This window comes from Mucor velutinosus (genome assembly GCF_035048745.1).
Source record: "Mucor velutinosus strain NIH1002 chromosome Unknown tig00001540, whole genome shotgun sequence".
Classification (NCBI taxonomy): domain Eukaryota; kingdom Fungi; phylum Mucoromycota; class Mucoromycetes; order Mucorales; family Mucoraceae; genus Mucor; species Mucor velutinosus.
This window is the reverse complement of record NW_027041893.1, coordinates 1016831-1042944: the sequence shown is the minus strand read 5'-3', so window position 1 is coordinate 1042944 and position 26114 is coordinate 1016831. Positions and strand designations below refer to the sequence as shown.

General features: G+C 39.0%; 6 protein-coding genes across 6 annotated transcripts; 4 read left to right on the top strand and 2 right to left on the bottom strand.

The window, feature by feature from the left end:
• Window positions 1-6395: 6395 nt before the first annotated feature.
• Window positions 6396-7097, bottom strand: ATC70_004436 (uncharacterized protein; the record flags this gene model as incomplete). The annotated part of the gene is made up of 1 exon (XM_064823739.1): window positions 6396-7097. The coding sequence occupies one exon, from the start codon at window positions 7095-7097 to the stop codon at window positions 6396-6398; it is 702 nt and encodes a 233-aa protein (XP_064688564.1).
• Window positions 7098-13376: 6279 nt separating this feature from the next.
• Window positions 13377-15612, top strand: ATC70_004435 (uncharacterized protein; the record flags this gene model as incomplete). Its single annotated transcript, XM_064823738.1, has 5 exons — window positions 13377-14644; window positions 14704-14774; window positions 14832-15116; window positions 15174-15378; window positions 15435-15612. 5 exons carry the CDS (start codon window positions 13377-13379, stop codon window positions 15610-15612), a joined length of 2007 nt encoding a protein of 668 aa, XP_064688563.1.
• Window positions 15613-15961: 349 nt separating this feature from the next.
• ATC70_004434 (uncharacterized protein) lies at window positions 15962-20482 on the top strand (the record flags this gene model as incomplete). Its single annotated transcript, XM_064823737.1, has 10 exons — window positions 15962-16153; window positions 16210-16407; window positions 16459-16516; window positions 16573-16719; window positions 16790-18144; window positions 18198-18374; window positions 18430-19330; window positions 19391-19545; window positions 19598-20182; window positions 20240-20482. 10 exons carry the CDS (start codon window positions 15962-15964, stop codon window positions 20480-20482), a joined length of 4011 nt encoding a protein of 1336 aa, XP_064688562.1.
• Window positions 20483-20700: 218 nt separating this feature from the next.
• Window positions 20701-22135, top strand: ATC70_004433 (uncharacterized protein; the record flags this gene model as incomplete). Its single annotated transcript, XM_064823736.1, has 2 exons — window positions 20701-21455; window positions 21520-22135. The coding sequence occupies 2 exons, from the start codon at window positions 20701-20703 to the stop codon at window positions 22133-22135; spliced, it is 1371 nt and encodes a 456-aa protein (XP_064688561.1).
• Window positions 22136-23953: 1818 nt separating this feature from the next.
• On the top strand, window positions 23954-25088 carry SER33_1 (D-3-phosphoglycerate dehydrogenase 2; the record flags this gene model as incomplete). Its single annotated transcript, XM_064823735.1, has 2 exons — window positions 23954-24103; window positions 24159-25088. The coding sequence occupies 2 exons, from the start codon at window positions 23954-23956 to the stop codon at window positions 25086-25088; spliced, it is 1080 nt and encodes a 359-aa protein (XP_064688560.1).
• Window positions 25089-25295: 207 nt separating this feature from the next.
• ATC70_004431 (uncharacterized protein) lies at window positions 25296-25689 on the bottom strand (the record flags this gene model as incomplete). The annotated part of the gene is made up of 3 exons (XM_064823734.1): window positions 25296-25361; window positions 25420-25478; window positions 25536-25689. The coding sequence occupies 3 exons, from the start codon at window positions 25687-25689 to the stop codon at window positions 25296-25298; spliced, it is 279 nt and encodes a 92-aa protein (XP_064688559.1).
• Between the last annotated feature and the right edge of the window lie 425 nt (window positions 25690-26114).

Below are 26114 nucleotides of genomic sequence, written 5' to 3'. Positions count from 1 at the left end.
GATACATGTATTGTTATGAATAAAATTTGTATTTGACAAATCATTCGTATACAGTCGTCGTAGCTTTCCTAGATAGAAGTGTGTAAGACCAGGGTTTGGCATTTATTTTATAGGTTTGGATGTTAGACCTTGTGAATTCGATTCAAAGACAAGCGTGCCTCTAATCACAAACAGAGTAATCAGGAATTAAAAAGCGAAAACGTTTACTTCCTCACCAAATGCACTTGAAAAACGAAACAAATACGAAATGGCAGAAGAAAACATGCGACAATTCTTCTGTATCTGCAAAATTCACCCAACATCACTGACTCTTTTCTTTCCACAAAGAGGTATACCTTGAAATTCGATTTTGAAATTCGCATTGAAAGTATCACATTCCTATAGTACAATTTTGATAAAAACAATAGTTTTGTTAAATTTTTAAAATGGGAGAGTTATTGTGGAGAAACAGATGATTCTTGAAGTTTGCCAGCTTTGAGTAATGAAATTTAAATAAGAATCTGTTAATTACAAATGATTACGAATGACAGGTCAATGAATTTGATGTTGGCAAGCGTTATATTCAAAACCGCTTGGTGATATCTTGCTTCGTTGTGGTTTGGCAAAGGGTCAAAGGTTTACTGCGCATTTTACGAAAAGGGGGGAACAGCTATTATAAGTCCTATGTTGATACTAAAGACTTTACTTCAGGGCCACTATATACTCAGTGTGAGGGATAGCTAAACATATAAACGGATTTTCAGTCGCTACATTAATTGTCAAATAATTTACCGAGTTAAGGATAAAGTGCTTCATCATTTATCAGTACAACTGCCAACCAGGCTTCTTCTCTTCTGACTATATTTTGCTCCCCTGTTGTGTTGTTTAATTTACAAAAGGAAACCTCGTTTGGGCACATACTATGATACGTCCAAAATCAGTTCTTCAACCCCAAATTGGAGTTTACAGTGGCAGAAACATGATTTTCTTCAGCTAATATTGCATCAACCTTGGTGCTTACCCAAATATGACAAACATCTGTGGTCAATGTCGGAATACAAGTATAAGTCAGTAGCGCCATTCTTATCCGTGGTGCCGTCTATAGCCTAAATCTTACATAGTATGGATCTTATAGCACTAGCGTATCTGAAGCTTATATCCTTCTTATAAATCTGTATCGTACATTTAATCCATTGCATACACAGTTTATATCTCATTCTGGTAACTGGATAAACTATCGAAATGCAGACCAGAGTGGATGTAATCCACAATGAATTCCTCACATAGTGAATTTATTAAGGTATATCCCTCTCACAAAAGTGTGTAATGAATAAATGCATCTTACCTTTTTTGAATAAAGAAGGAGGATTTAAATTATATCTATATTTGAATAAACTTTTATTGCAAACACAAAATTATATTAAGTGACAGATCAATAAGAAATCAACTAGTTGTAGATCTTCGTTGTTCCAACCTCTTAGCCAATCAGATTGCTTGAAAACTCCGCTGACCTAAAAAAAATTTGCGAGGGTTTCCCTCTGTTTTGATGTGAGGCAAAATTTTAAGCTCCGCTATATATAGCAATATAGCTGTTACTATCATCAAATTTCCCTCAGGTGCTAGAGCATGCCTTACTTACACCACCCAGCTTTAGATTCAGGCGTTGAGACTCTCAATCATCACTAAAGTAAGTAGCGATAACCAAGTGGAGACAGCCTATCCATCTCCTAGTCTCGGATAAAGTCTTGTTGAGCTTCAGCGATAGGCACATCCACCACAACGTAATAAAGAGGTATGCTTCGAAAGAAACATAATAAAAGAAAAAAGGAAAAGAAGAAAACAACATACTACTATAGGGGTATAGTAGCATGTAGATAAAAAAGGAACACTCACACAAAAAAGCGAGTCAAAAGAAAAGCATTACAACAAATACAACATCAAAGATGTTCAGAACAGCTCGTTGTTGTTGCAACAAAAATGCATGCATGAGCAATGTGCATGGTGGTAATAGTCGAATGTCAAGCAACACAAACACGCACAATTGCATGAGCAACAGCAGTATTATAAGTGTGCAATACAACATAATGACTATTGTTGTTTCATGTGAAGCGACAGAGGCAACACAAACAACAACCCACGGTTATATAACAAAGTAGTATTACAAAGGCAATACAGTTATATAGCAGTGCATCATGCTTGTTGTTTGTACATACGAAACAACAACATCGCAAGCATGCGTTGAGCTGATCATATCACAGCCAACGAAAGAAGAAGAAAGCGCAATAAGGCAAACGTCACGAATGCATTATCACGAGAAAGGAAGCAGTAATAATAATATAAACATTCAAAGAAGTTTTATATCATTGCGACCAGAAGAAAGAAGATACTTACCACTTACCACAGCCACAGATACATCAGAAGAGTATAAGCAATTACCAGACATAGACCAGAGAACGAGCATGCACCAAAGATAGCAGACCAGGAGAGACCAGACTAGCAACAGTAATACCAGCAGCAACACCAGAAGCAACACCAGAATCATAGAAAAACCAAAGAACAAACGACACCAGAGACCAGACAAAGATTAAAGAAGCAGCCACCAGAAATAAAGACCAACGAAGCAACCGCCAGAGATAATAAACCAAAGAAGCAAATAGCAGAGATAGCAGAGATAGCAGAGATAGCAGAGATAGCAGAGATAGCAGAGGTAGCAGGGAAGCAATGGCAGCAGCATCCACATCAAACAGGCAAGAAAATTATCGAAGCCTAATAAACAAATTCAGTTAGTATTCATTCCACGCCTTCCAGTACACGTTATCGAATGGTACCTACTATATTCCACTTTAAAGAAGCAGTATCAACTACTTTTAACAATACAAGGCCTTGTTATCAGAAGCTAGAGTGTTATTTTCAATCAAAACGGTCCCCAAATGAATATGGTGTGGAATACATCCACTATGATCTGCATTCCGACAGTTCATCCAGTTACCAGATTTAGATATAAACTGTATGTACACTGGATTAGATGTACGATATCGATTTATACTATGATCATGAGAAGATATGGACTTCAGATACGCTAGTACTATAAGATTCATACTATATAAGATATAGGCTATAGATGGCACCACGGACATGGATGGCACTATAGACTTATACTTGTATTCCGACATTGACTACGGATGTTTACCATATCTGGATAGGCACCAAGATTAATGCAATATGAGCTTGTTGCTTCAGATGTGCACTTCATGATCCACGCTATAAGACACATGCTTATATCCGTGATACTAGCTACAGATACTTTATGTACTACAGACTTGTACTATATATGAGACATGCTATAGACATGCATACGATATGCTATAGACATGCCATATATCCAGATACATGCTAAAGATGTATGCTTAGCGATATACACTCAGATATGTACTATTAATATAGACTAAGAAGACTGTACCTATCGGATACATGCTACTAGATCGATATTAATTATCCTTATAGAAAGGATAGATCAGGGTACTTCGGATGAGAGTCTAATTATTCATCCAGACAGAGCTAAATCATGATTAGCTTGCTGGAGTTGTCTTTTGGCATGATTAGACATTAGTTGATCTGAGTTGACTTATTTGTCAATCTAATTAATAGAACTTTTATCCATTGTTATAGTATATAAGAAGGACCATCTACCTGGCCAGTAGAGAGACTTCAGTTTACTTTACACCTGTCAGTTTGATAATAAAATATACCTTTATCAAGTTGACATTACTGTTTTTTTTTATTCTTTTTTTTCCGTGAATTTTAGTCTGTAAAGCCTCAAATTCCACATATGGTTTGATACTAAATGCGATTTGCAAAAAGGACAAAAAACGAGGGTATGGAAAATGAGAGGGCGCCCTAACCGACGTCACGACCAGTAGATTTTGGCCTCAGTCTTCTGCCGAGGAGGCAGCTTTAACTGCTGCACTTTAATTTAAATTTCTGCAGTGGGTATTTTCGTGTTCAAATTCGACCTGATTTCACATTCTTTAAACGTTTTTGCTAAAATTGACTATGAAAATTGCCGTGGTTATACTTTAATTTTTAATGCATTTATAAAGAGTCAATGAAGGCGCATCGAATGATGCTGACTACTTTTAGCTTTCAGACCAGAAATTAAGAGCAATCTTGAAATATTTAAAAATAGGTTTTCTGTAGGAATGTCAATATTTAGCATATGAAAGTCTCAAAAAAGTACTTTACAATGTTGCATATCATCTTTACGGTCAATTTGGTCTAATATGTATTATAGGAAATGTCTTGAATCTCGGGGTGAAAAGCGCGATCGTTTGATTTTTAAGAGTTTTCCCTTGCTAATACTCATGAAAACATGAAGATTTTCATGAATTTGCAATGACCCAAAAAAAAAAGAGATAAAGAATCAGGAAGTAAAGCGTGGCTAAGAAAAGGCGTGTGGTGCTATTCCAAGCTCTCAAAACGCTTTGTGGCATGAGTTATTCTTGCTTGAAAATGGCTAGATTTGAACAGAATTTGACCTGAAATTAAGGTGTAGCAGGTTAAGTTGCAAAACCAGCAAGTAAATTAAAATTTTGTCTAATGACCCAAATGTTCTGCATCTGACGAAATTTATTTTTCTTAGCGGTAGACGCGCTTATTCTGATTCTAAGAATCAAATGTTTCGTCTTAAAATGCGCGATGATTAAAGTAAATCTAAACCTTGAGCAGCAATGCTATTTCATAAATTTAAATTTGATGACTTGCATGGATTGAATGAGATACTTATTAGGTCAGCAGATTACTTTTGATAATCGTTCGCAGCAGAGAAGCTATATCTAACTGTGGAATACATCCACGATGATCTGCATTTCGACAGTTCATCCAGTTATTAGATTTAGATGTAAACTGTATGTACACTGGATTATGTTGTGCCAGAAGGGCAACAACTGTCTATAAAGATTAAGTTATTATTCTTGATGGGTAGATATGTCTGTGTTGTGCAACAACAGGGACAAGCAATGATAATTGAAGTGCATCTCAGCTATCTAAATACTGAGGTTCACCAGATGTGATAAGCGTTGTACAAGATAAATTGCTACTTTGGCATTCAGAACTTAGTATAAATAGAATAACTCTTGTTTTCATCATCAATAAATCTTTAGTTTTTGTGTCTGATCTTATTCAAGTAAGTCTTTTCTTGTTTTTATAATATCGAACATTTTTTATAAGCTACAAATAATAATCCTTTTGTTCTTTGTGCTTAACAAATAGAACTTTTATCCATCGTTATAGTATATAAGAAGGATTATCCACCTGGCCAGTAGAGATACTTCAGTTTACTTTACACCTGTCAGTCTGATAATAAAACTGTTTAGAATAACGAAATATAGACAGAGTAAATACAATTAGAACTGAATATATTTATTATGTTATTCCAAGATTGAATAGGGATCAAAACTAGTGTAGATATCAAAGGTATTTATAGTTATTTGACAGTGCCGCAGCAATAGGACCTTGATCTTGAATGCGGGATAATTGTATAAGCCTTGAACCAGTAACGAGGATGTGCTGCATCAGAATTCATGAACCACCAGTCAAGGATAAACAACAAAGATGATCCAGAATAGAATGTTCTTCCTAATAGCTTTGACGGAAGGACATTTGTCGGAATTGAAACCCACTTCCAGGGACGAAAGACCATAGGCTACCACTCTCTAGGAACCAGGATATAGATTAGCCATTTGATGGCACCACTCATATTCCTTCGTGCTGCTTGAATAAAGACCTCTCACTTCTACTATGCATCTCAGCTCATTCTCAGATCCTCTTATGTAATAAACGACGCTTAATACATTTGCCTCTCAGAGATGATCTATATCCTCAACAAAAACATACCTTTATCAAGTTGACTTTATTGTTTTTTATTCTTTTTTTCCGCGAATTTTAGTCTATTAAGCCTCAAATTTCACACTAACCTTAAAGCTAAACTTGAAGTCTATCAAAATGTTGAACACTCATAATTAAGGAGAAATGGTTGAAAATCGACTGGCTGAGTCTGTGTCAGCAAGATCAGGAGGAAAAATAACGAAACCTTTTATCAACGATCGAACCAATAGAGGTTCGCATGATGAGAGACTTACTGTCTTTGCAAATCTTGCGTTTCTGGTGATGAAGATCTTCTGTGCTTTTCATATTCCTTTGCCTTTGATTTGTTTGATGCAGATACATTTTTTGATACTGGAGATGGCTGCATTGGCTATAATAATGATAGTGCACATTATAAAACGGAAAAGAAATGTGAGTTACTGCGCTATATCTATGAAAACTTAATTACTTGTTCTACTAGAGGCATATGTTGCATGCTGATTCTTCTATAATATTACGATTAGTATCAAAGAGTACTTTTCTCTATGCAGCATTTACTTTTGTGATCCAGTATTTCGAGAAACATGAAAATTGATCTTGTCTACAATCGAATTTTCGTCATCGTCGACAGAATCTTCTTCGGATTGCGCCTGGGATCCCTCAGAAAATACCAGATCATCATCGAATTGGGTTTCGTGAGTTGCGGTGTCATTGCTTGGCCTGGCATTGTATTTGTAATCGATTATGCCAGACAATGGTTTGGAGACAGCAAACTGCGGCAACCAATCTTTGAAGAACCCAGAGATGTCAACGCCCTTTTTGGCTACATCGTTAATGACGGTCTTGACCAACAAGGCTTGTAACCTGTTGTCCAGCTTGCTGAAAGTGATATTTGGGAACTGTCTATCAGCTTTCTTTGCCTGGTTGTATGCTGCATCTTTGACAAGCTCCCAGACCTTCTTGCCATCAAGGTTTTTCCCACCACCTAATCGATGCTCCTCAAGGACGCTGATGCATAGCTCAACAGAAAGCTCCTCCAGATGTTTGTTGTCTGCTTTGCTTGGACGGCATATCACTCCATGTAGTCTCGCAACATTGGCCGTGCTCGAAGAAGTAGATTGTTGAACAATGTGCTGCAGCATAGCTTTTACTTCGGTTTGGTTGTCATTACATTCCTTGACCTGTTTGCTAAGATTGGACAACTCCTGTTCAGTGTTCTCCAATCTTTGTAAGAATAGTTGTTGTGCTTGATACATTTTTGAATAAGTGATTAGTGTAAAGTGTAAAATAGACCAGTGCTTTGAGATGGTTGTATCAAATGCGATAAATGCGTAACAATCTATGAAAGACCGAGAAAAACTGGTCTAGTAATGTTTCCAATAATTAATAGCTCCCGCTATCACAGACATTGATGTTTCAATCATGCAGATTAAAACGCATGCAATATAAGGAGCATAAAAGACAATTCAGACAGAGTTGTGTTTAACCTTTATTTCCAATATTATTAACGATGCCATTTTTTTGTGCCCAGTGTTGTCGAAGAATCCGCAATAGACATGAAAAACAGCATAAACTTTGGCACTCTTCAAACGACACAACAACTGTAGACTTGCACAACCTGGAGACTGATCAGTATCAAAGAAAGAAAGCAAGAACTGAACATGATACTCAGGCTGGATCTTACACTGAAAGAAATAGTCAGCAAGAACACAGCGATAGTGAACCTGGTAGCGATGGCGGATATGACTTTGGAGACTCTGATCGACTCGGCACTAACTATAGTGACAATCAGATGTCTGACAGTTGCGAGGCATTACCACCACTGGATGCTAAAAAATACTGAAATACACAAGATCTTCAGGGAAGAAAACTTGACAAACTCAAGCATCCGAAGACTTGTTCAATGGCACAACCAAACGTATCCTTGTAAGTAACCATAACAAAGTTGGTTGTTTCAAAGCGCTAACATCTACTATGATCAGTTGCAACGCCTATAGCCTCAACATTCAAGACCAGCTCTGCTAGGAAAAGGGCCACTTCTTTTGCACCTTATACAGTCGATATGTGCTGTGGAATTTGAGGCTTTACAGACTAAAATTCACGGAAAAAAAAAGAATAAAAAAACAGTAATGTCAACTTGATAAAGGTATATTTTATTATCAAACTGACAGGTGTAAAGTAAACTGAAGTCTCTCTACTGGCCAGGTAAATGATCCTTCTTATATACTATAACAATGGATAAAAGTTCTATTAATTGGATTAACAAATAAGTCAACTCAGATCAACTAATGCTTAATCATGCTAAAAGACAACTCCAGCAAGCTAATCATGATTTAGCTCTGTCTGGATGAATAATTAGACTCTCATCCGAAGTACCCTGATCTATCCTTTCTATAAGGATAATTAATATCGATCTAGTAGCATGTATCCGATAGGTACAGTCTTCTTAGTCTATATTAATAGTACATATCTGGGTGTATATCGCTAAGCATACATCTTTAGCATGTATCTGGATATATGGCATGTCTATAGCATATCGTATGCATGTCTATAGCATGTCTCATATATAGTACAAGTCTGTAGTACATAAAGTATCTGTAGCTAGTATCACGGATATAAGCATGTGTCTTATAGCGTGGATCATGAAGTGCACATCTGAAGCAACAAGCTCATATTGCATTAATCTTGGTGCCTATCCAGGTATGGTAAACATCCGTAGTCAATGTCGGAATACAAGTATAAGTCTATAGTGCCATCCATGTCCGTGGTGCCATCTATTGCCTATATCTTATATAGTATGAATCTTATAGTACTAGCGTATCTGAAGTCCATATCTTCTTATAGTATAAATCGATATCGTACATCTAATCCAGTATACATACAGTTTATATCTAAATCTGGTAACTGGATGAACTGTCGGAATGCAGATCATAGTGGATGTATTCCACATTTACAATAAAAGCATCAATTGATTAAGAATTGAACTTCGTACAATGCTGAATATCTGGATTATCAAGCAGTAAACATGTGGCTTACTTACCCGTTTGGGAATGCAACCTACAACGACTTACTTGCAGGTCAAATTCTGTTCAAATCTAGCCATTTTCAAGCAAGAATAACTCATGCCACAAAGCGTTTTGAGAGCTTGGAATAGCACCACACGCCTTTTCTTAGCCACGCTTTACTTCCTGATTCTTTATCTCTTTTTTTTTTGGGTCATTGCAAATTCATGAAAATCTTCATGTTTTCATGAGTATTAGCAAGGGAAAACTCTTAAAAATCAAACGATCGCGCTTTTCACCCCGAGATTCAAGACATTTCCTATAATACATATTAGACCAAATTGACCGTAAAGATGATATGCAACATTGTAAAGTACTTTTTTGAGACTTTCATATGCTAAATATTGACATTCCTACAGAAAACCTATTTTTAAATATTTCAAGATTGCTCTTAATTTCTGGTCTGAAAGCTAAAAGTAGTCAGCATCATTCGATGCGCCTTCATTGACTCTTTATAAATGCATTAAAAATTAAAGTATAACCACGGCAATTTTCATAGTCAATTTTAGCAAAAACGTTTAAAGAATGTGAAATCAGGTCGAATTTGAACACGAAAATACCCACTGCAGAAATTTAAATTAAAGTGCAGCAGTTAAAGCTGCCTCCTCGGCAGAAGACTGAGGCCAAAATCTACTGGTCGTGACGTCGGTTAGGGCGCCCTCTCATTTTCCATACCCTCGTTTTTTGTCCTTTTTGCAAATCGCATTTAGTATCAAACCATATGTGGAATTTGAGGCTTTACAGACTAAAATTCACGGAAAAAAAAGAATAAAAAAAAACAGTAATGTCAACTTGATAAAGGTATATTTTATTATCAAACTGACAGGTGTAAAGTAAACTGAAGTCTCTCTACTGGCCAGGTAGATGGTCCTTCTTATATACTATAACAATGGATAAAAGTTCTATTAATTAGATTGACAAATAAGTCAACTCAGATCAACTAATGTCTAATCATGCCAAAAGACAACTCCAGCAAGCTAATCATGATTTAGCTCTGTCTGGATGAATAATTAGACTCTCATCCGAAGTACCCTGATCTATCCTTTCTATAAGGATAATTAATATCGATCTAGTAGCATGTATCCGATAGGTACAGTCTTCTTAGTCTATATTAATAGTACATATCTGAGTGTATATCGCTAAGCATACATCTTTAGCATGTATCTGGATATATGGCATGTCTATAGCATATCGTATGCATGTCTATAGCATGTCTCATATATAGTACAAGTCTGTAGTACATAAAGTATCTGTAGCTAGTATCACGGATATAAGCATGTGTCTTATAGCGTGGATCATGAAGTGCACATCTGAAGCAACAAGCTCATATTGCATTAATCTTGGTGCCTATCCAGATATGGTAAACATCCGTAGTCAATGTCGGAATACAAGTATAAGTCTATAGTGCCATCCATGTCCGTGGTGCCATCTATAGCCTATATCTTATATAGTATGAATCTTATAGTACTAGCGTATCTGAAGTCCATATCTTCTCATGATCATAGTATAAATCGATATCGTACATCTAATCCAGTGTACATACAGTTTATATCTAAATCTGGTAACTGGATGAACTGTCGGAATGCAGATCATAGTGGATGTATTCCACACCATATTCATTTGGGGACCGTTTTGATTGAAAATAACACTCTAGCTTCTGATAACAAGGCCTTGTATTGTTAAAAGTAGTTGATACTGCTTCTTTAAAGTGGAATATAGTAGGTACCATTCGATAACGTGTACTGGAAGGCGTGGAATGAATACTAACTGAATTTGTTTATTAGGCTTCGATAATTTTCTTGCCTGTTTGATGTGGATGCTGCTGCCATTGCTTCCCTGCTACCTCTGCTATCTCTGCTATCTCTGCTATCTCTGCTATCTCTGCTATCTCTGCTATTTGCTTCTTTGGTTTATTATCTCTGGCGGTTGCTTCGTTGGTCTTTATTTCTGGTGGCTGCTTCTTTAATCTTTGTCTGGTCTCTGGTGTCGTTTGTTCTTTGGTTTTTCTATGATTCTGGTGTTGCTTCTGGTGTTGCTGCTGGTATTACTGTTGCTAGTCTGGTCTCTCCTGGTCTGCTATCTTTGGTGCATGCTCGTTCTCTGGTCTATGTCTGGTAATTGCTTATACTCTTCTGATGTATCTGTGGCTGTGGTAAGTGGTAAGTATCTTCTTTCTTCTGGTCGCAATGATATAAAACTTCTTTGAATGTTTATATTATTATTACTGCTTCCTTTCTCGTGATAATGCATTCGTGACGTTTGCCTTATTGCGCTTTCTTCTTCTTTCGTTGGCTGTGATATGATCAGCTCAACGCATGCTTGCGATGTTGTTGTTTCGTATGTACAAACAACAAGCATGATGCACTGCTATATAACTGTATTGCCTTTGTAATACTACTTTGTTATATAACCGTGGGTTGTTGTTTGTGTTGCCTCTGTCGCTTCACATGAAACAACAATAGTCATTATGTTGTATTGCACACTTATAATACTGCTGTTGCTCATGCAATTGTGCGTGTTTGTGTTGCTTGACATTCGACTATTACCACCATGCACATTGCTCATGCATGCATTTTTGTTGCAACAACAACGAGCTGTTCTGAACATCTTTGATGTTGTATTTGTTGTAATGCTTTTCTTTTGACTCGCTTTTTTGTGTGAGTGTTCCTTTTTTATCTACATGCTACTATACCCCTATAGTAGTATGTTGTTTTCTTCTTTTCCTTTTTTCTTTTATTATGTTTCTTTCGAAGCATACCTCTTTATTACGTTGTGGTGGATGTGCCTATCGCTGAAGCTCAACAAGACTTTATCCGAGACTAGGAGATGGATAGGCTGTCTCCACTTGGTTATCGCTACTTACTTTAGTGATGATTGAGAGTCTCAACGCCTGAATCTAAAGCTGGGTGGTGTAAGTAAGGCATGCTCTAGCACCTGAGGGAAATTTGATGATAGTAACAGCTATATTGCTATATATAGCGGAGCTTAAAATTTTGCCTCACATCAAAACAGAGGGAAACCCTCGCAAATTTTTTTTAGGTCAGCGGAGTTTTCAAGCAATCTGATTGGCTAAGAGGTTGGAACAACGAAGATCTACAACTAGTTGATTTCTTATTGATCTGTCACTTAATATAATTTTGTGTTTGCAATAAAAGTTTATTCAAATATAGATACAATATACCGTAAATCCTTGTTTATATAAAAGTAAGATAATGTGCAGACTTCGTGCAATACACAATCTTTTGTACAACTGTTTAATGTGAGGAATAATGTCTTTTAAAGTTATCACCAGGTGGGAAAGTTATATAGATATTATAATACTTCGACACAGTGATCTTTGTTTAGAATAACGAGGTATAAATAGAGGAAGTTCACTTAGAATTGAACATATTTACTGTTATTATTCCAAGATTGAATGAGGTTTAGAACTAGTAAATTTCGAAGACATTTATAATTATTTGACAATGCCGTAGTAGCAGTAGTGCCTTGATCTTGAATACGGGATAATTGTATAAGCCTTAAGCAAGTTAACGAGGATGTGCTGCGTGAAAACTCATGGACCACCAGTCAGGAATGAACAGCAACGAGGATCCAGAATAGAATGTTTTTCACAATAAATTTGACGGAAGAACGTTTGTCAGAATTGAAACCCGCTTTCAGGAACGAAAGGCTATAGTCTATCACGCTACAGGAACCAGGATATAGATTAGTCATTTGATAGCATCACCATATTCCTCCTTTGTACTCTGAATAAAGAGATATCAATATACCACCACGCATCTCTGCTCCTCCTGCTCAATCTTTCTCAGTAGAAGAATATCTCACCTCGAAGTTAGAGGCCCCAGGTTCGATCCTGCATAGTATTGCTTAGTTTTACTTACTTTGGATAAAGTGAAATGTTTTTATGATTACTATGAGATGTTTTTTAAGGAAATAGATATTTCCAAGACGGAAATTGTACCGCCAGGTGCACAACCTTTGTGTGTAGTTTCTTAATTATTAAGACAGCAATGAAAGTAACATTAGAGCTGTTCTTCAGTAATTACTGCTTTCCAATACGTCTTTGCTATTGCACCGATGAATCCTCAGCAGGATTCTAAATTACAGAAAGTGAGGAAGCGTCTTACTGATGATGATTTAAGTTTATCGAGCGAATCAATTAGTTTTAGATCTGAAGTATCAATAGCAATTGATTGAACTGTGTTTTTGAACGCCAATTGAGGCTAAAATATATAAGGATGAAATAAAACATGTCGCGTTTAATATCTATGCAAAATCATACTCAGAAATAGCAGGGAAGTTATCAACGTCAAAAGACAACAGGTACCATTGCTGCCCCAAAATAGCAAAGGGGTTTTACTGGTCTAAGGTTTTCCCACATTTCAACCATCTGCTCTTGAAAAGATCTCCAAATGGATACCAAGCTTTTTTTTTACTCTTCTTTCTAGTATCATATTTCTCTTTAACTTTTTGATGAACATCCTAGTTTACAATGACCTTGGAGCTTCGCCTAATTCAGTAAAGCACACATACAACACACTCAAAGCAATCTTGGGCCATGTTTATGACATTATACAAATTGATCGCACAGTCTTGCAAAACGAACCCTGGGAAGTAGGTTGTGTTATGCTCGTTATGCCAGGTGGTCGAGATATGCCCTACTGTGAAGCTTTGAATGAAGAACCAAATGCCCGTATCAGAGCATTTGTGGAGCAAGGTGGTAGGTATTTAGGCTTATGTGCTGGTGCCTACTATGCCTCAGCAAGCATCGAATTCGAAAAAGGAAGAGCACTGATGGAGATCATTCAACCAAGAGAACTGGGATTCTATCCAGGATTATGCCGAGGCACCACCTACCCTGGATTTGTATATAATAGTGAGAGTGGAGCTAGATCAGTAGCTGTTGGTTTGGACCGAGAGACAATGTCGCCACACTACCATGGAGAAGATGTACCTCAGGAAATCAACATGTATTATAACGGAGGAGGTTACTTTGTGCATCCTGAGCGATTCGATAATGTCACAGTCTTGTGCCGATACAAAGAACCTAGCAACTTGCCTGAATCAGAGCAACAACCTGCAGCAATAGTCCATTGCAAAGTTGGTCAAGGTCATGCGCTGCTGATTGCCACACATCCCGAGTACGATATCTCATCACAAGACCTCTTACTTGCGGATGGCAGTGCTGTTAGCCAAACTGTACGAAACATACTTTGCGAATTGACATTGTCTGAAGTAGAGAGAAAACGTTTTCTTCGTGCCTCCTTCGCTTTGATAGGATTGAATGTTGTGCCTGTCGAAAATACAATTGTGCAGGAGAACAAGGTGCCCGAGATGACACCACTATATCTCTCAGGCCTGACGAAGGAATGGATGTACAAACCAGCATCGTATCTGCTGAGAAAGGCCAATCCCGTAACGCACATCCTAGAGGACAATCATGATATATTCCATATTTCTGCTCTGGGCGATGCTCCTAGTGAGCAAGCTCGTTTGCTATCACTCTGTCGTATAAAGGAAGATAAGCCGCCTGTGGTTGAATTCGTGTATCAAAGCACCATTGATGCAACAGAGCCTATATACCCGTCCAAGTCGTTGACGCCACATTTTGATCTAGAGGATTACTACAAGCAATTAGTAAGAAAGAGAGGTTTGGAATGGGGTGGAGGCGGCTGGCTGTTATTTGGAAACGGTGTGTTGTACGCTGAAGTGATTGGCAGTACACAGTCCATTATAGACAAGTATGTTGTTGGATGTGTCTCCACTGCTTTTTGTTACTCACATTGTTTCTTGTATGTAGAAACTTCAAATTCTCACAAGCATTACCAAGTGGCTTGGTATGCTTGGCTACGAATCAAGTGGCTGGTCGAGGTAATTGGGAAAGACATATTGGATAGTCTTCTTTTGCTTATAGAGACTGTTATGCAGGAAGAGGCCGAAATTCATGGGTGTCTCAAATTGGAGCACTGCAATTCAGTATGGTGGTTCGACACAATGTGAATATTAGACACGCACCAGTAGTATTCATTCAGTATATCGTTGCTCTCGCTGTGGTGGAGAGCATAAGAACCAGACCTGGATATGAGGATATACCTCTTCGATTGAAATGGCCAAACGACATTTACACAGAGACCAGATCCGATGGATTGAAGAAAGTAGGAGGCTTACTGATTAACTCGACGTTTGTTGACGATGAATTCGTATTGGTGATAGGTAATACTTTGACATTAAAACCCACTACCAGCAGTTCTGACACTGTTACACCTATAGGCTGTGGTATTAATCTGTCCAATGCTGAGCCCACTGTCTCCATCAACGATATCATTAGCGAATATAATCCATCTGCTTCTCGACTGTCAGCAGAGGATGTTTTGGCGGGTATTTTGGTGAAATTTGAAGTTTACTACAACGAGTTTTGTGAAAAAGGCATGGGCACTTGGTTCCTTGATAGATATTATCAACGATGGCTACACAGGTAAAACAAAATGGAGGTTTACGAGTGGCCATAACTTGCTAAATCTTTCTGTTCAGTGATACTGTCGTAACATTGACAACCCATAATAATGAGCAAGTCAAGATTGTTGGAATCACATCAGATTTTGGCATGCTTCAAGTGGAAAGTCTTGAAAAGAAGGGCAAACTATACGGTCTTTTACCAGATGGCAATAGCTTTGACATGATGAAGGGCCTTTTGGTCCAAAAGAAATAAAAATTCAGGGGTAATTTCAGCGTCTAAGAAATGCAAATATTTATCCCGGAAATGGCAGCAATGATCTCAAATAGAATGCAAACATTGGGCGTTCAAGCATAGTCAACCATGGCAATGATGTAAGCCGATAGTCAAAGGATTGTAAACAATCGAATGGTAATGCTTAGGGTAGGTGCCCACAAAAAGCTCAACATGACTTTGAATCTAAATTAAATGGTTATGGAAATCATTCTCATGGTTCCTTTCAGCTTGTTCGAGAACCCGACAAAATTTAAAGCTTGATATTTTTTCTGCATGTACAACACACACAATAGTCCTTTTCTTTCTCTTTCAGTTTTACACACCTACAATGAAAGAGTACTACAACAATAAAACAATCCTTATTACAGGCGCAACAGGATTTGTAGGCAAGTCCATCTTGTGGCAATTACTCAAGGAAGCTGGCGATGTTATCGACAAGGTCTATGTTCTTATTCGCCCCAAAAGAGTCCCGGCTGGAAGTCCTTCACAGCGCATATTGGATGAAATCATTAATACGCCAGTAGGTGCTTTCTCTCGGCATTGCGTCGACTGAATACTAAATGACACAACATGTAGGCGTTTCAGAAGCTAGTAAAACACTTTGGCATGAGTAAAGATACGTTGAGACGAAAGCTCGTCCCGATATCTTATGATCTGTCTCTGTCACATATGGGGCTATCGATGGAAGACAGCGTTCAGATGAAGGATACCAACATTGTCATTCATTGCGCATGTACCTCAGAATATGAGAATTCCTTGGAGTGGAATTTGGAGGTAGTAGGACAGCTCTTGTGGACTCGAATACGACACATTGACACTTTATAGACGAATGTTTTAGGCACAATTCGATTGATGGACTATTTAGACAACTGTGATGATGTCTGTGAGTTGGCATGTTGCGCTTTGATTCGATTCCATAGACTAATTACTTTGAAATAGGCTCGTTCATTCATATGTCGCCAATCCACATTCACCAAGACACACCACAAGACAGCGACGACACAGTGATCCTCGAATACATTTATGATCTTGGATTTGGTGACCCAGAGGATTTTCTAAAGCAACTTCTTGGCGCAGATGAAAAAGGTACTTTATATTGAATTTTAAATATACCTCATTTGGAAACATTAATTTGTCTCTTGTATCACAATATCAGAGCTATCAATCCTTATTAAGCGGATCCTGCAAAAGTTCTCGACCTTACATTTATTTACAAAAGCACTCGTGGAACATTTGATTGCAAAGAGGATAAATCAAGTCAGGAACGAGCAGATTCAGGGTGGAAAAGAGCCTTATCCATTGGCTATCTTCCGATCTCATTATATAGGTCCTGCTGCGCTGGAACCAATGCCAGGGTGGACTATTGGCATGTCGGGCGTGTCTTCTTGGTTGGCTCTGTATGGCCATTCGATTCCCATCATTCAGCCAGATCAAGGACAGCAACAGGCAAGTGTGATTCCAGTGGACTATGTGGCGAAATGCGTTGTCCATTCTATACCCACCATTGTCTATCCCGGCCCTGAATTCGTCGTGCCATTTGCAAGCGACATGTCTGAAAAGAGCTCGACGTTGATTACCGCACCCTATTTTCCCTACATTTTCAACATGTCAACGTCAGTGTTCACTCAGCCGATTACCTGGTACGAAGCATATACCGCCATTCAAGACTACTGGACTAGACCATGCAATGCTATACCCAACAACCAGAAGCTGCCTACTGCCGACAACTATTTCTCGAGCAACAAAACGTTATCCAAAGCACGATTCTTGATGCAGTACTACTTTCGATCCTCGTCCACCACCAACAGCAATCATATCAATGGCATCAATGCCACAGCAAATACCTCGAATTTCTCTTTAAACTATCACAGCACTGCAGTACGACAAGATTTTCATCATCATCAGCAACAAGATCAGCAAAAGTGGATGGAGCTGGCCTCCAACATCCGCAACAATCTTTCTAAACAAAACCGCCATCACTGGCAGTACAATACGGTGCAATTCAATACGCTGGTAGACAAGATGCAAGGCATAGACACGTTACACCATCTGGATTGGTACAGTTACTTTTTGCAGAGCTGTTACGGGGTCCATGTGTATGTCTTGCATTGCGGCCATCACATGCGTACAAGCGTCTTGCCCACATCCCAACTGTGTGCTCTGTACTCTCATACCAACACGCCCTCCATCATCGACTCGCCCTTCAAGAGCGTTGTGTACACTGATGAAGAAATGCGACAGAGAATACAACACATGTTGGACATCACCATCAATTCCCTAAAAAACCCTGCAAAGATGATACAGACAGAAAAAGAGTGGAAGCCCATGTGGATTGAATACTTGAATGATACCCTGGAAGACTGGTGTGATGAAGGATCCATTGAGGCGTTGGAAATCAGCTCAAAAAAGAAGGAAATTCAGAGTCGATGGGGACTAAAGGTGGATGAAAACAGCGAAATGACAAAGGTGACAGTATTGAACGACCCAGGCGTTGGAAAGGCCATTCGCCAGGTATGTTGCCCCCCTCTTGCATCAAATAAGAAGAAAGCACTTACGTGATGTAGGTCTCTAAGCGGTCTGGTATGCCCGTTGAGAAGGTCATGGAAGAAGCAATGCGATCTTTGAGCAGAATTCAGGAAAGGACACAACTGCCGTACGCTTGGTTTGCTGCCACATTTTTGCAGAAACTGTTTAAAAGTATGTTTAGCGGCATCTACATTGACAAGGCCAGTCTTGAAAAGGTAAATATGTACAAATATGGTAAATTATGAGATCGCTTATGCAGATGCATTTTAGATCCGAGCTTCTGTCAAAAATAAACGTGTCGTGTATGTGCCTGTGTCAAAGACTGTGCTGGACCCTGTTCTCGTGTGGTATCTGGCCATACGATACGAGCTGCCTATTCCAGCGCTGATTCTGGACGAAGCCTTGGCTATTCTAGGCCCATTCTCGGATCTTTTGCGACTTGCTGGTGCGGTATTTATCAAGCGAGATCCCAACGCGCGATCCACATTGACAACTGCAGTTACTTCAGCCTATCTTCAACATTTGATGCGAGAGCGTGGAGCGATGACACTTTTGCTAGACAAGATACGATCAAGGACCGGTATCTTCCAAATGCCTTATCAGGACGGCCTCGTTGATATGGTCATTGAACAAGATATCGTGTTTGTACCTATCAATACATCTTACGAAGAAGTGCCTGATATTACCTCATTAATCACCCAAGACTTAAATACAAACAAAGGAAAATCAGCACTCAACAGGACCGGCAATGGACTGGAAAGATCGAAATCAACCACAGCGTCCCATCGCATGTCAACGCCTACCAAAGTATCGAGACCAAGTGACAGTCGAGCACATCGAGTACGAAGTCGTAGTCTAGGAAATGGATGGCAAGAAGAACAAAAGAAGAGTGGTCCGGCACAACAAGCAATGCATTGTGGCAGACTACTTGTAGGCATAGGGAAGCCGATTTCCATGAACGACCTTGGCAGCGAAGGTGCGGTGCAGTTGCCTAATATCATTCAAAAGGAGCAAAAACGAGCGCTTGTGATCAGTCCCATATCCTTGGTAGCATCCATCTTGTTGTACAGTCGGGTCAGGGGTAACTGCATTGATTTGCAGACCATGAAGGATCACTTGGAGTACCTATATAGCTTCATCAAGGATCAAGGAATCTCCATGGACTGGCAAGGTAAGAGCTGATCAATGAGATCATACCAAATGTAACTAATATGCCGCGGATGATGCTTAGATTTTGAGGACAGTGAGACCATCATATTCTACAACATTCGCCTGCTGGAAAAGAACTCGAATTTGGTGACATTGGACGAGAGAAATAGTGGGTTCACGTTTAGAATCAACACTCGGTCAGAGGGTATTCTGCAGCTAGCCTATTATGCAAATCAGGTATGTCTGATGTATTTGTTGAATAGGAGGGATACTAACACGCTTCTTCTAGTTGCGCGAGCTGTTTGTTCTAGATGCAATTTTTGCGGCCACTTACTTGTCTTTCAATCTGACCAAAATAGCAGAATCCATCTTCATCGAGCGATTTGAGTTCTTGGCAACTCTATTTCAATATCATTTCAATACGTTGTGGAACATCAAGGAGGAGTACCAGCAACTGAAGATGAAATACCAAGATTACATGAACGAGAGTGGAGACATGCTGGAGAGAATAGTGACCAAAGTGAACTTGAGCAAGAAATACAATCAATTCAGCTTGCTGGCATCCTTTATATACCCTATTATCGATTCGTTCTGGGTCACTCTGTGTGCCTTGTCAGCACTGAATGATGTCAGAGCGCTGCCTTTGTCGTTGGTGCCCACGCTATCTCAATGGATCGGCATGCACTTGATCAGTGGGAGGAGGACCATTTATAGCGAAGTGCTGTCCACTGAGTACAACCAAGCCACGCTGCAATCTCTGGTTCAATGGGGTTTGCTGATTAGAAAGTCGGCCAAGCTGATCTTGTCACCGGATGCCCAAATGCTGATGCAGGCGCTAGGGTTGTCTACCAACGATGATTTGATCATTCTTGAGGTAAGTTTTGTCAAGTAGCACGGTGCTGCTCAAACAACTCATGGCATTTCTATTCAGCATGAATCGGATGAAATTGCAGAGCTGTGCAAAAAGGTGGAGCAAATAAGGAAGCGAGATGAAGACGATAGTCTGTCCAAGTACATTTACGAAAAGTGCCAAAATCAGATCAAATCATTGGCCAAAGGATCGACGTCGTTTAGCAAGAGACAGGGCGCCATTGTCGCTGAAGAAAAGGAGGAGGCCATGATACAACTAGGCTATGCACTCATCCAGAGCATGGACAACAATATCCTTGTGTAAACTAACGTCATTTTTGTAATACATCGCTACCTTTTGTCCGAGTCTTGTTTTCCCCAAAAAAGGGCATTAGGTTTTAGCGCCAAGAGAGTAATATATCATCATGGCGATCCCAAACATTAAATATTTTGAAACCCATTATATGATAGACATCATAGCTTCGTCTCTTCTTTTTTTTCTCTCTCTTTCTCCCTCTCACTCACTCACACAACTTGACAAAAATGGCATTATTAACTAGCAGCAACTCGAGGTCAAAGATAAATGGCTTCATCATCTTGTTTGTCATTTTCCTAGTCTACTGCATATACACCACTTCTTACCATTTACCAACCACAACCACAGCCGCTACAGCGAGTACCACCGTACCACAGAATACGACGGCAGAAATGCCCATCCTCCCAACGAAAAAGCCTAAATCCAATGAATGCAAGTCTGATCAAGTCGGCCGCAACATAGATCCCAACCACACCAATGCTCACATTGAGTTCTGGAGACACCTGAGCGAAGCAACCATTCAAGTCTACAGAAAAAGATGGCAAAAGTTTGTATCCAGTGTGAAGCGCACTCGGATACCGAACACCGTATCCGGTCGTGGCATCGTACTTGTCGCAGGCAACAGAGATACTTTTGACCGCACACTGACAGCGATCAAATTACTGAGACACATGCATCGTTGTCAGCTCAACATTGAAGTATGGCATTTATCTGACGAACAGCCATCTGAGCACATGAGACAAGAGCTCGAGAATCTAGGCGCAGCTCCCAGGGATTTATCAGATCCTCAATTAGTTAGACCCATCATCCACAGAAGAAATGCAGACAAACAATTTCAGATCAAGGCAGCCGCTGTCATCAATTCAGCCTTCAAAGAAGTATTATACCTCGACTCTGATAACGTACCAGCACACGACCCCACCTATTTGTTTGACACGCCTGAATACAAAGCGACAGGCGCCTTGTTCTGGCCAGATTTTTGGTATGTTTCAAGCGAGGAAAATGAACCAACAGCAACAGTGAATTGATAAGGCTTACTTGTATAGGAAAACGCATGGTGAGAACAAAATATTCGACGTATTGGACATTTCATGCGAGGATGAATGGGAGCAAGAGTCTGGACAGATGGTCATTGACAAGGAGAAATCGTGGGTTCCTTTGCAACTGGCGTGGTACATGCAAAAACATTACGAAATCTACTTTCAATTCTTGAATGGCGATAAAGATACTTTCAAATATGCGTGGAAAGCCTTGGATATGCCCTATCATATGACAGAGGCCTTTGTTGGCATGGCAGGCACCATGGTCAACAATCGATTTTGCGGTCATACGATGCTACAATACGCTCCTGGTAGTGATCAAGACGACGACACCATCTTGTTTGTACACGCTAATTTACTCAAGATCACGGACAAAAGGCACTTTATTCATGGTGATCAACCTGAACACCCTTGGGATCTAGCGAAACGATCCAGCATGAGTCATGCAAATACTTGGATCAAGCCAGAGTTCTATATTTCGTCACAAGGGCAAGCCTGTATGGACTTTACGCATCGCCAGGGCGAGCCAGATGCTATTACTGAAGATTTCGACTCGGTTCTACCAGATTTCCAAACTAATTACTTCAAGTATGGTGGAATTGGTGGTGAAACACGATCATAATGTGTGTTAAAGTCATAATAAAGACGTACGATTGTAAATACTATAGTATACGAGTGTGTTTATGACTTGGATGGCTCTCTACCTTCGTTTCTCTTCGGTGAAAAATAATCTGCGCAGTGGCAGCTCGTGCTACCGATTGCCCTTGTTCATCTTATTATAACACTGCTACTTTCATTTTGACCCTCCACTTACACATAAAAAAAAACCCTTTATATTATCTATGGATCTGATTCTTATGTGATGCTCTACATACATATACACGTAGCTATTTCATATACGGACATCATACAGATAGTATCCCTTTTCAGTCCAGAGTGTACCCAATACAGCAAAACATGAGTGTATTTGAGCTGTGTTTTCTCGCGCTCAAGGCCGCTTTAGATTATCAGAATGACACCAAACAATTGCTCCCATCTGGCAGTTACTTTCTGACACCCTTTGCTCAACTTTTTGGGGACCAAAAAAAAAGCATGGACAAAATTCGACCAAAAAGCATGAGGTACTCCTCATGGTTTTCATCGAAAATCAAACGATCGCGTTTTTGACCTCCAAAATGAAGAGTTTTATTTTGGTATATCTTAAATCAAAATGTTTCTATCGATCTAACGCAACCTCTGAAATTATATTTGTGGGATCTAAATATGTAAAATTTCAATATTTTGGCCAAAAACCTCTTTTCATATTTTTATAAATTGCTCGACAAGTTTATTCAATACATCTATCCTACTTGGTACCATTGGATGCGCCTTGAAAAATACTTCAAGAGTGTATTAGGAAGCATGGGATTATCATCACACTTCATATAGTCGGATCGTGCAAAATAGTTCATTTTTTTTGTGAAATTTTGTTTATTGATTGAGCCGCGTACACTAGGAGTAATGAGTCGAAGTGAAGAGGTGGGTGCAATTGAAAAGAAAACCCAAATTTCCCCAATACCTTCGTCAAATATTCCAAGTTCACCCGATCGTACGCCTTTTCTTGGTCCAGAAGAAGACCGATGTTATAACCCAAGGCGCTAAAGGTAGGATCATTTTCCTGTTGTTCAGCAATAGGCCATTTACGTTGTGCATCTTCCATGCAAAATAGTTCAATCAAGTCGAAAAACTACCAATCTTGAACAAAAAACTGAGTTCGAATTAATTTTGGCTGGTGGAGCAGGCTGGCAAACTCAATCATGATGAAGGCAATAATAAATGCTTTTTAAGCCAATAGAAAATAGGTGGCGAATTACATAGTAATATCCTTGGAAATGCTATTTTCTTTTGAAGTCTTGCATCTAAAAATGCCAGTCTATTGAAAACTTATAAGATCGAAATACACTATAGCGTACAAGGATATTTCTTTAATATCTTGGCTACATTAGCTCTGTTTCTCAGATCATTAGTACGACTGCAATGTTTACTTAGTTAATCTCATACATTTAGAGATATTTAGTGATTTTGCAATTACCTGGTTTAATGTGAGATATCCAACAAATGGCACCGCCTATATCTATGCTTTGAACGTTGGAAACACTTGTCTGGGTTGACATGCAAGCTTTAGATCGGAGCGCATCTGTCAAATCTAGATGAGTTTGCTCTAAAGCTAGGGATGTGTGAATGGTTACTGTCCGAGTTCAATCATCTAATAATACTATTAGCTAATATCAATAAAATTGAATCGCATAAAGTATTTTCGGCTAACATTTGCCCTCTTTAGCTGTACCAACACCAAGCCCAGAGCACCAATCCATGGATAGACAGAGACTGTCAGCTTACTTGAACAGCCGATGCCAAAATTTCTCGCCCCTGCAAGTCTGTTTTACTTGCTCTTTCCATTATGTTTAAATCAATTTTTCGTTTGAAACCTGCCAATGCTCGCTTCTTCTCAAGCGAGACAGGCGCATCTACCGCAGCAGCATCCAATTGGGCTCCAAAGAAGCGAGTATCGCGGCCTACTATGGAGAAGATCCGTGCTTTGGCGGCCACTGTAAGTAAATTCTGCATCCAAACTGTACTTGACGTTGACAACAAAAACTTTTTAGCAACCTGAAGTCTATAATGCAGTAACATTATCAAAAGAGTTCAAGCTTTCAGTTGAAGGCATCAGAAGAATCTTGAAATCCAAGTACGTTCCTGAAGCACAAGATGGCGAGAGACAGGAGAGAAATCGATATGAAGCCATGGGCGAGCGCAGAAAGGAATTTAAAAAGACATACAACATCCCTGAAGGGAATCCCAAGAAGTTTTGGGATAATAAGACGAATGGTAAGGTACAAGACATCTCGACAAAAAGACAAGAAAGAAGCACCAGCGGCAACAAATGGTCAAATGATGTGTACAATAAGAGAAGATCTTTTGACGACGATGAAAGCAATCTTGGCTACAGAAGGTCTTCAAGGTTTAGCCGTGAAATTGAGCAACAGGGCAGAGGGGCCTACAATGGCGATCGCCAGAGATCATATAGCAATGAACGAGTGCCTTTCAAAAAATCTTTCGATAATGAGGATATAGAATCTTTCAACAAAAATTTCAAAGGATCAAACGGCGAAAGAGGATCATTTACAAGACATTACAATAATGAAGACAGAAGATCATTCAGAAGAAATTACAATAACGAGGACAAAAAATCACAAAACAGAGGCAGCTATGCAAATGAAAGAAGACAGCCTTTTGAAAAAGAAAACGACGTAGAAAGACGATCTTTTAACAGACGTTTTGATGGATCCGATGGAGACAGACGATCATTTAAAAAAGACGACAACAATGCATATTACAACAGAGAGGGCTCCTATGGTGAAAAAAAATCATTTAAAAGAGAAAACGATAGTGAAAGAAGACCCAATCGATTCAATGATGAAAAGCCTTTCAGAAGCCACAAAAATCAACAGAACAGAAGACCATTTAATCGTCAAGCTAGTTGGGACGATAATCAGGATAATGCGGCAGGTGATCGTGGATTTAAGAGCGATTGAAGTACAAAATAATACCAGATATTAGTGAGCCAACCAATAAAACCAATATAGACGCGCGTGTTTGTATGTGAGAACACTGTATGTGCGTGTGTTTTTGTGAAATATATAGATTTTTATTTGATTTAAGCCAAGGATAAAAGAAAAGAGGATATCATTATAACGATCTTTGATATGAATGGATTATAAGTTTTGCTGCTAGATATGTATTTAGTTGAGAGCGGCCTTCTCATCTTCGTAGCGCTTCTTATCAGCTTCGGCCTTGTCAATGTAGGGCTATATTGGATGTTGTTAGTGTTTTTGTGTGTAATAAACATTTGGTAGGAGTATGTACCTTCTTTTCTTCGTCACTCATAGCCTTCCACTTCTCACCAAGAAGCTTACCAAGAGTACCTATTGTAGAACACATGCATCAGATGGTGCAATACGATAAAATGTGATTTCACATACCAAATGAGGCCTCAGGGTTTTCCTCCTTGACTTGGGCACGTTTATCTTGAGAGAAGAACATGTATGCAGACAAACCACGCTTGGGAGCATTAGGATCCTTCTTTCCTCTCTTCTTTGTTTCGCGCTTGGTAACTTTTTGAACTTCTTTAGGCATCTATGAGTGGAATGGATTGATGAGTATCTCTGATGCAGATTTCAAACTCATCATTAGGTCTATAGACAGTGTGTATGGCAATCTTGTATAAATGGATAGGATGTTATAACATTACAAAAGAGGGGGGACCCAGATGTTTACATGTTTAATTAGAACACGTTTTATAGGAAAATAAGAAAAAGTTTTTTTTGTTATAGATGATATGGATAGGGTATATGAGATGTGATGAAAGGCAAATGTTTGATTTTATAAAAAAAAAAAAAATTGAAAAAAAAAAATATTATCGCCTACACACTATGTATAGTGTATGAGGAGGAGCTCTATACTTTACCTTTTACTATTAAGTTGTGTGAGAGAGAATAAGTGTAAAAAATAATACGGTGAATGTTAAAAGCGGTAGAAAAATGGCAGCGTAGAAGGGAGGC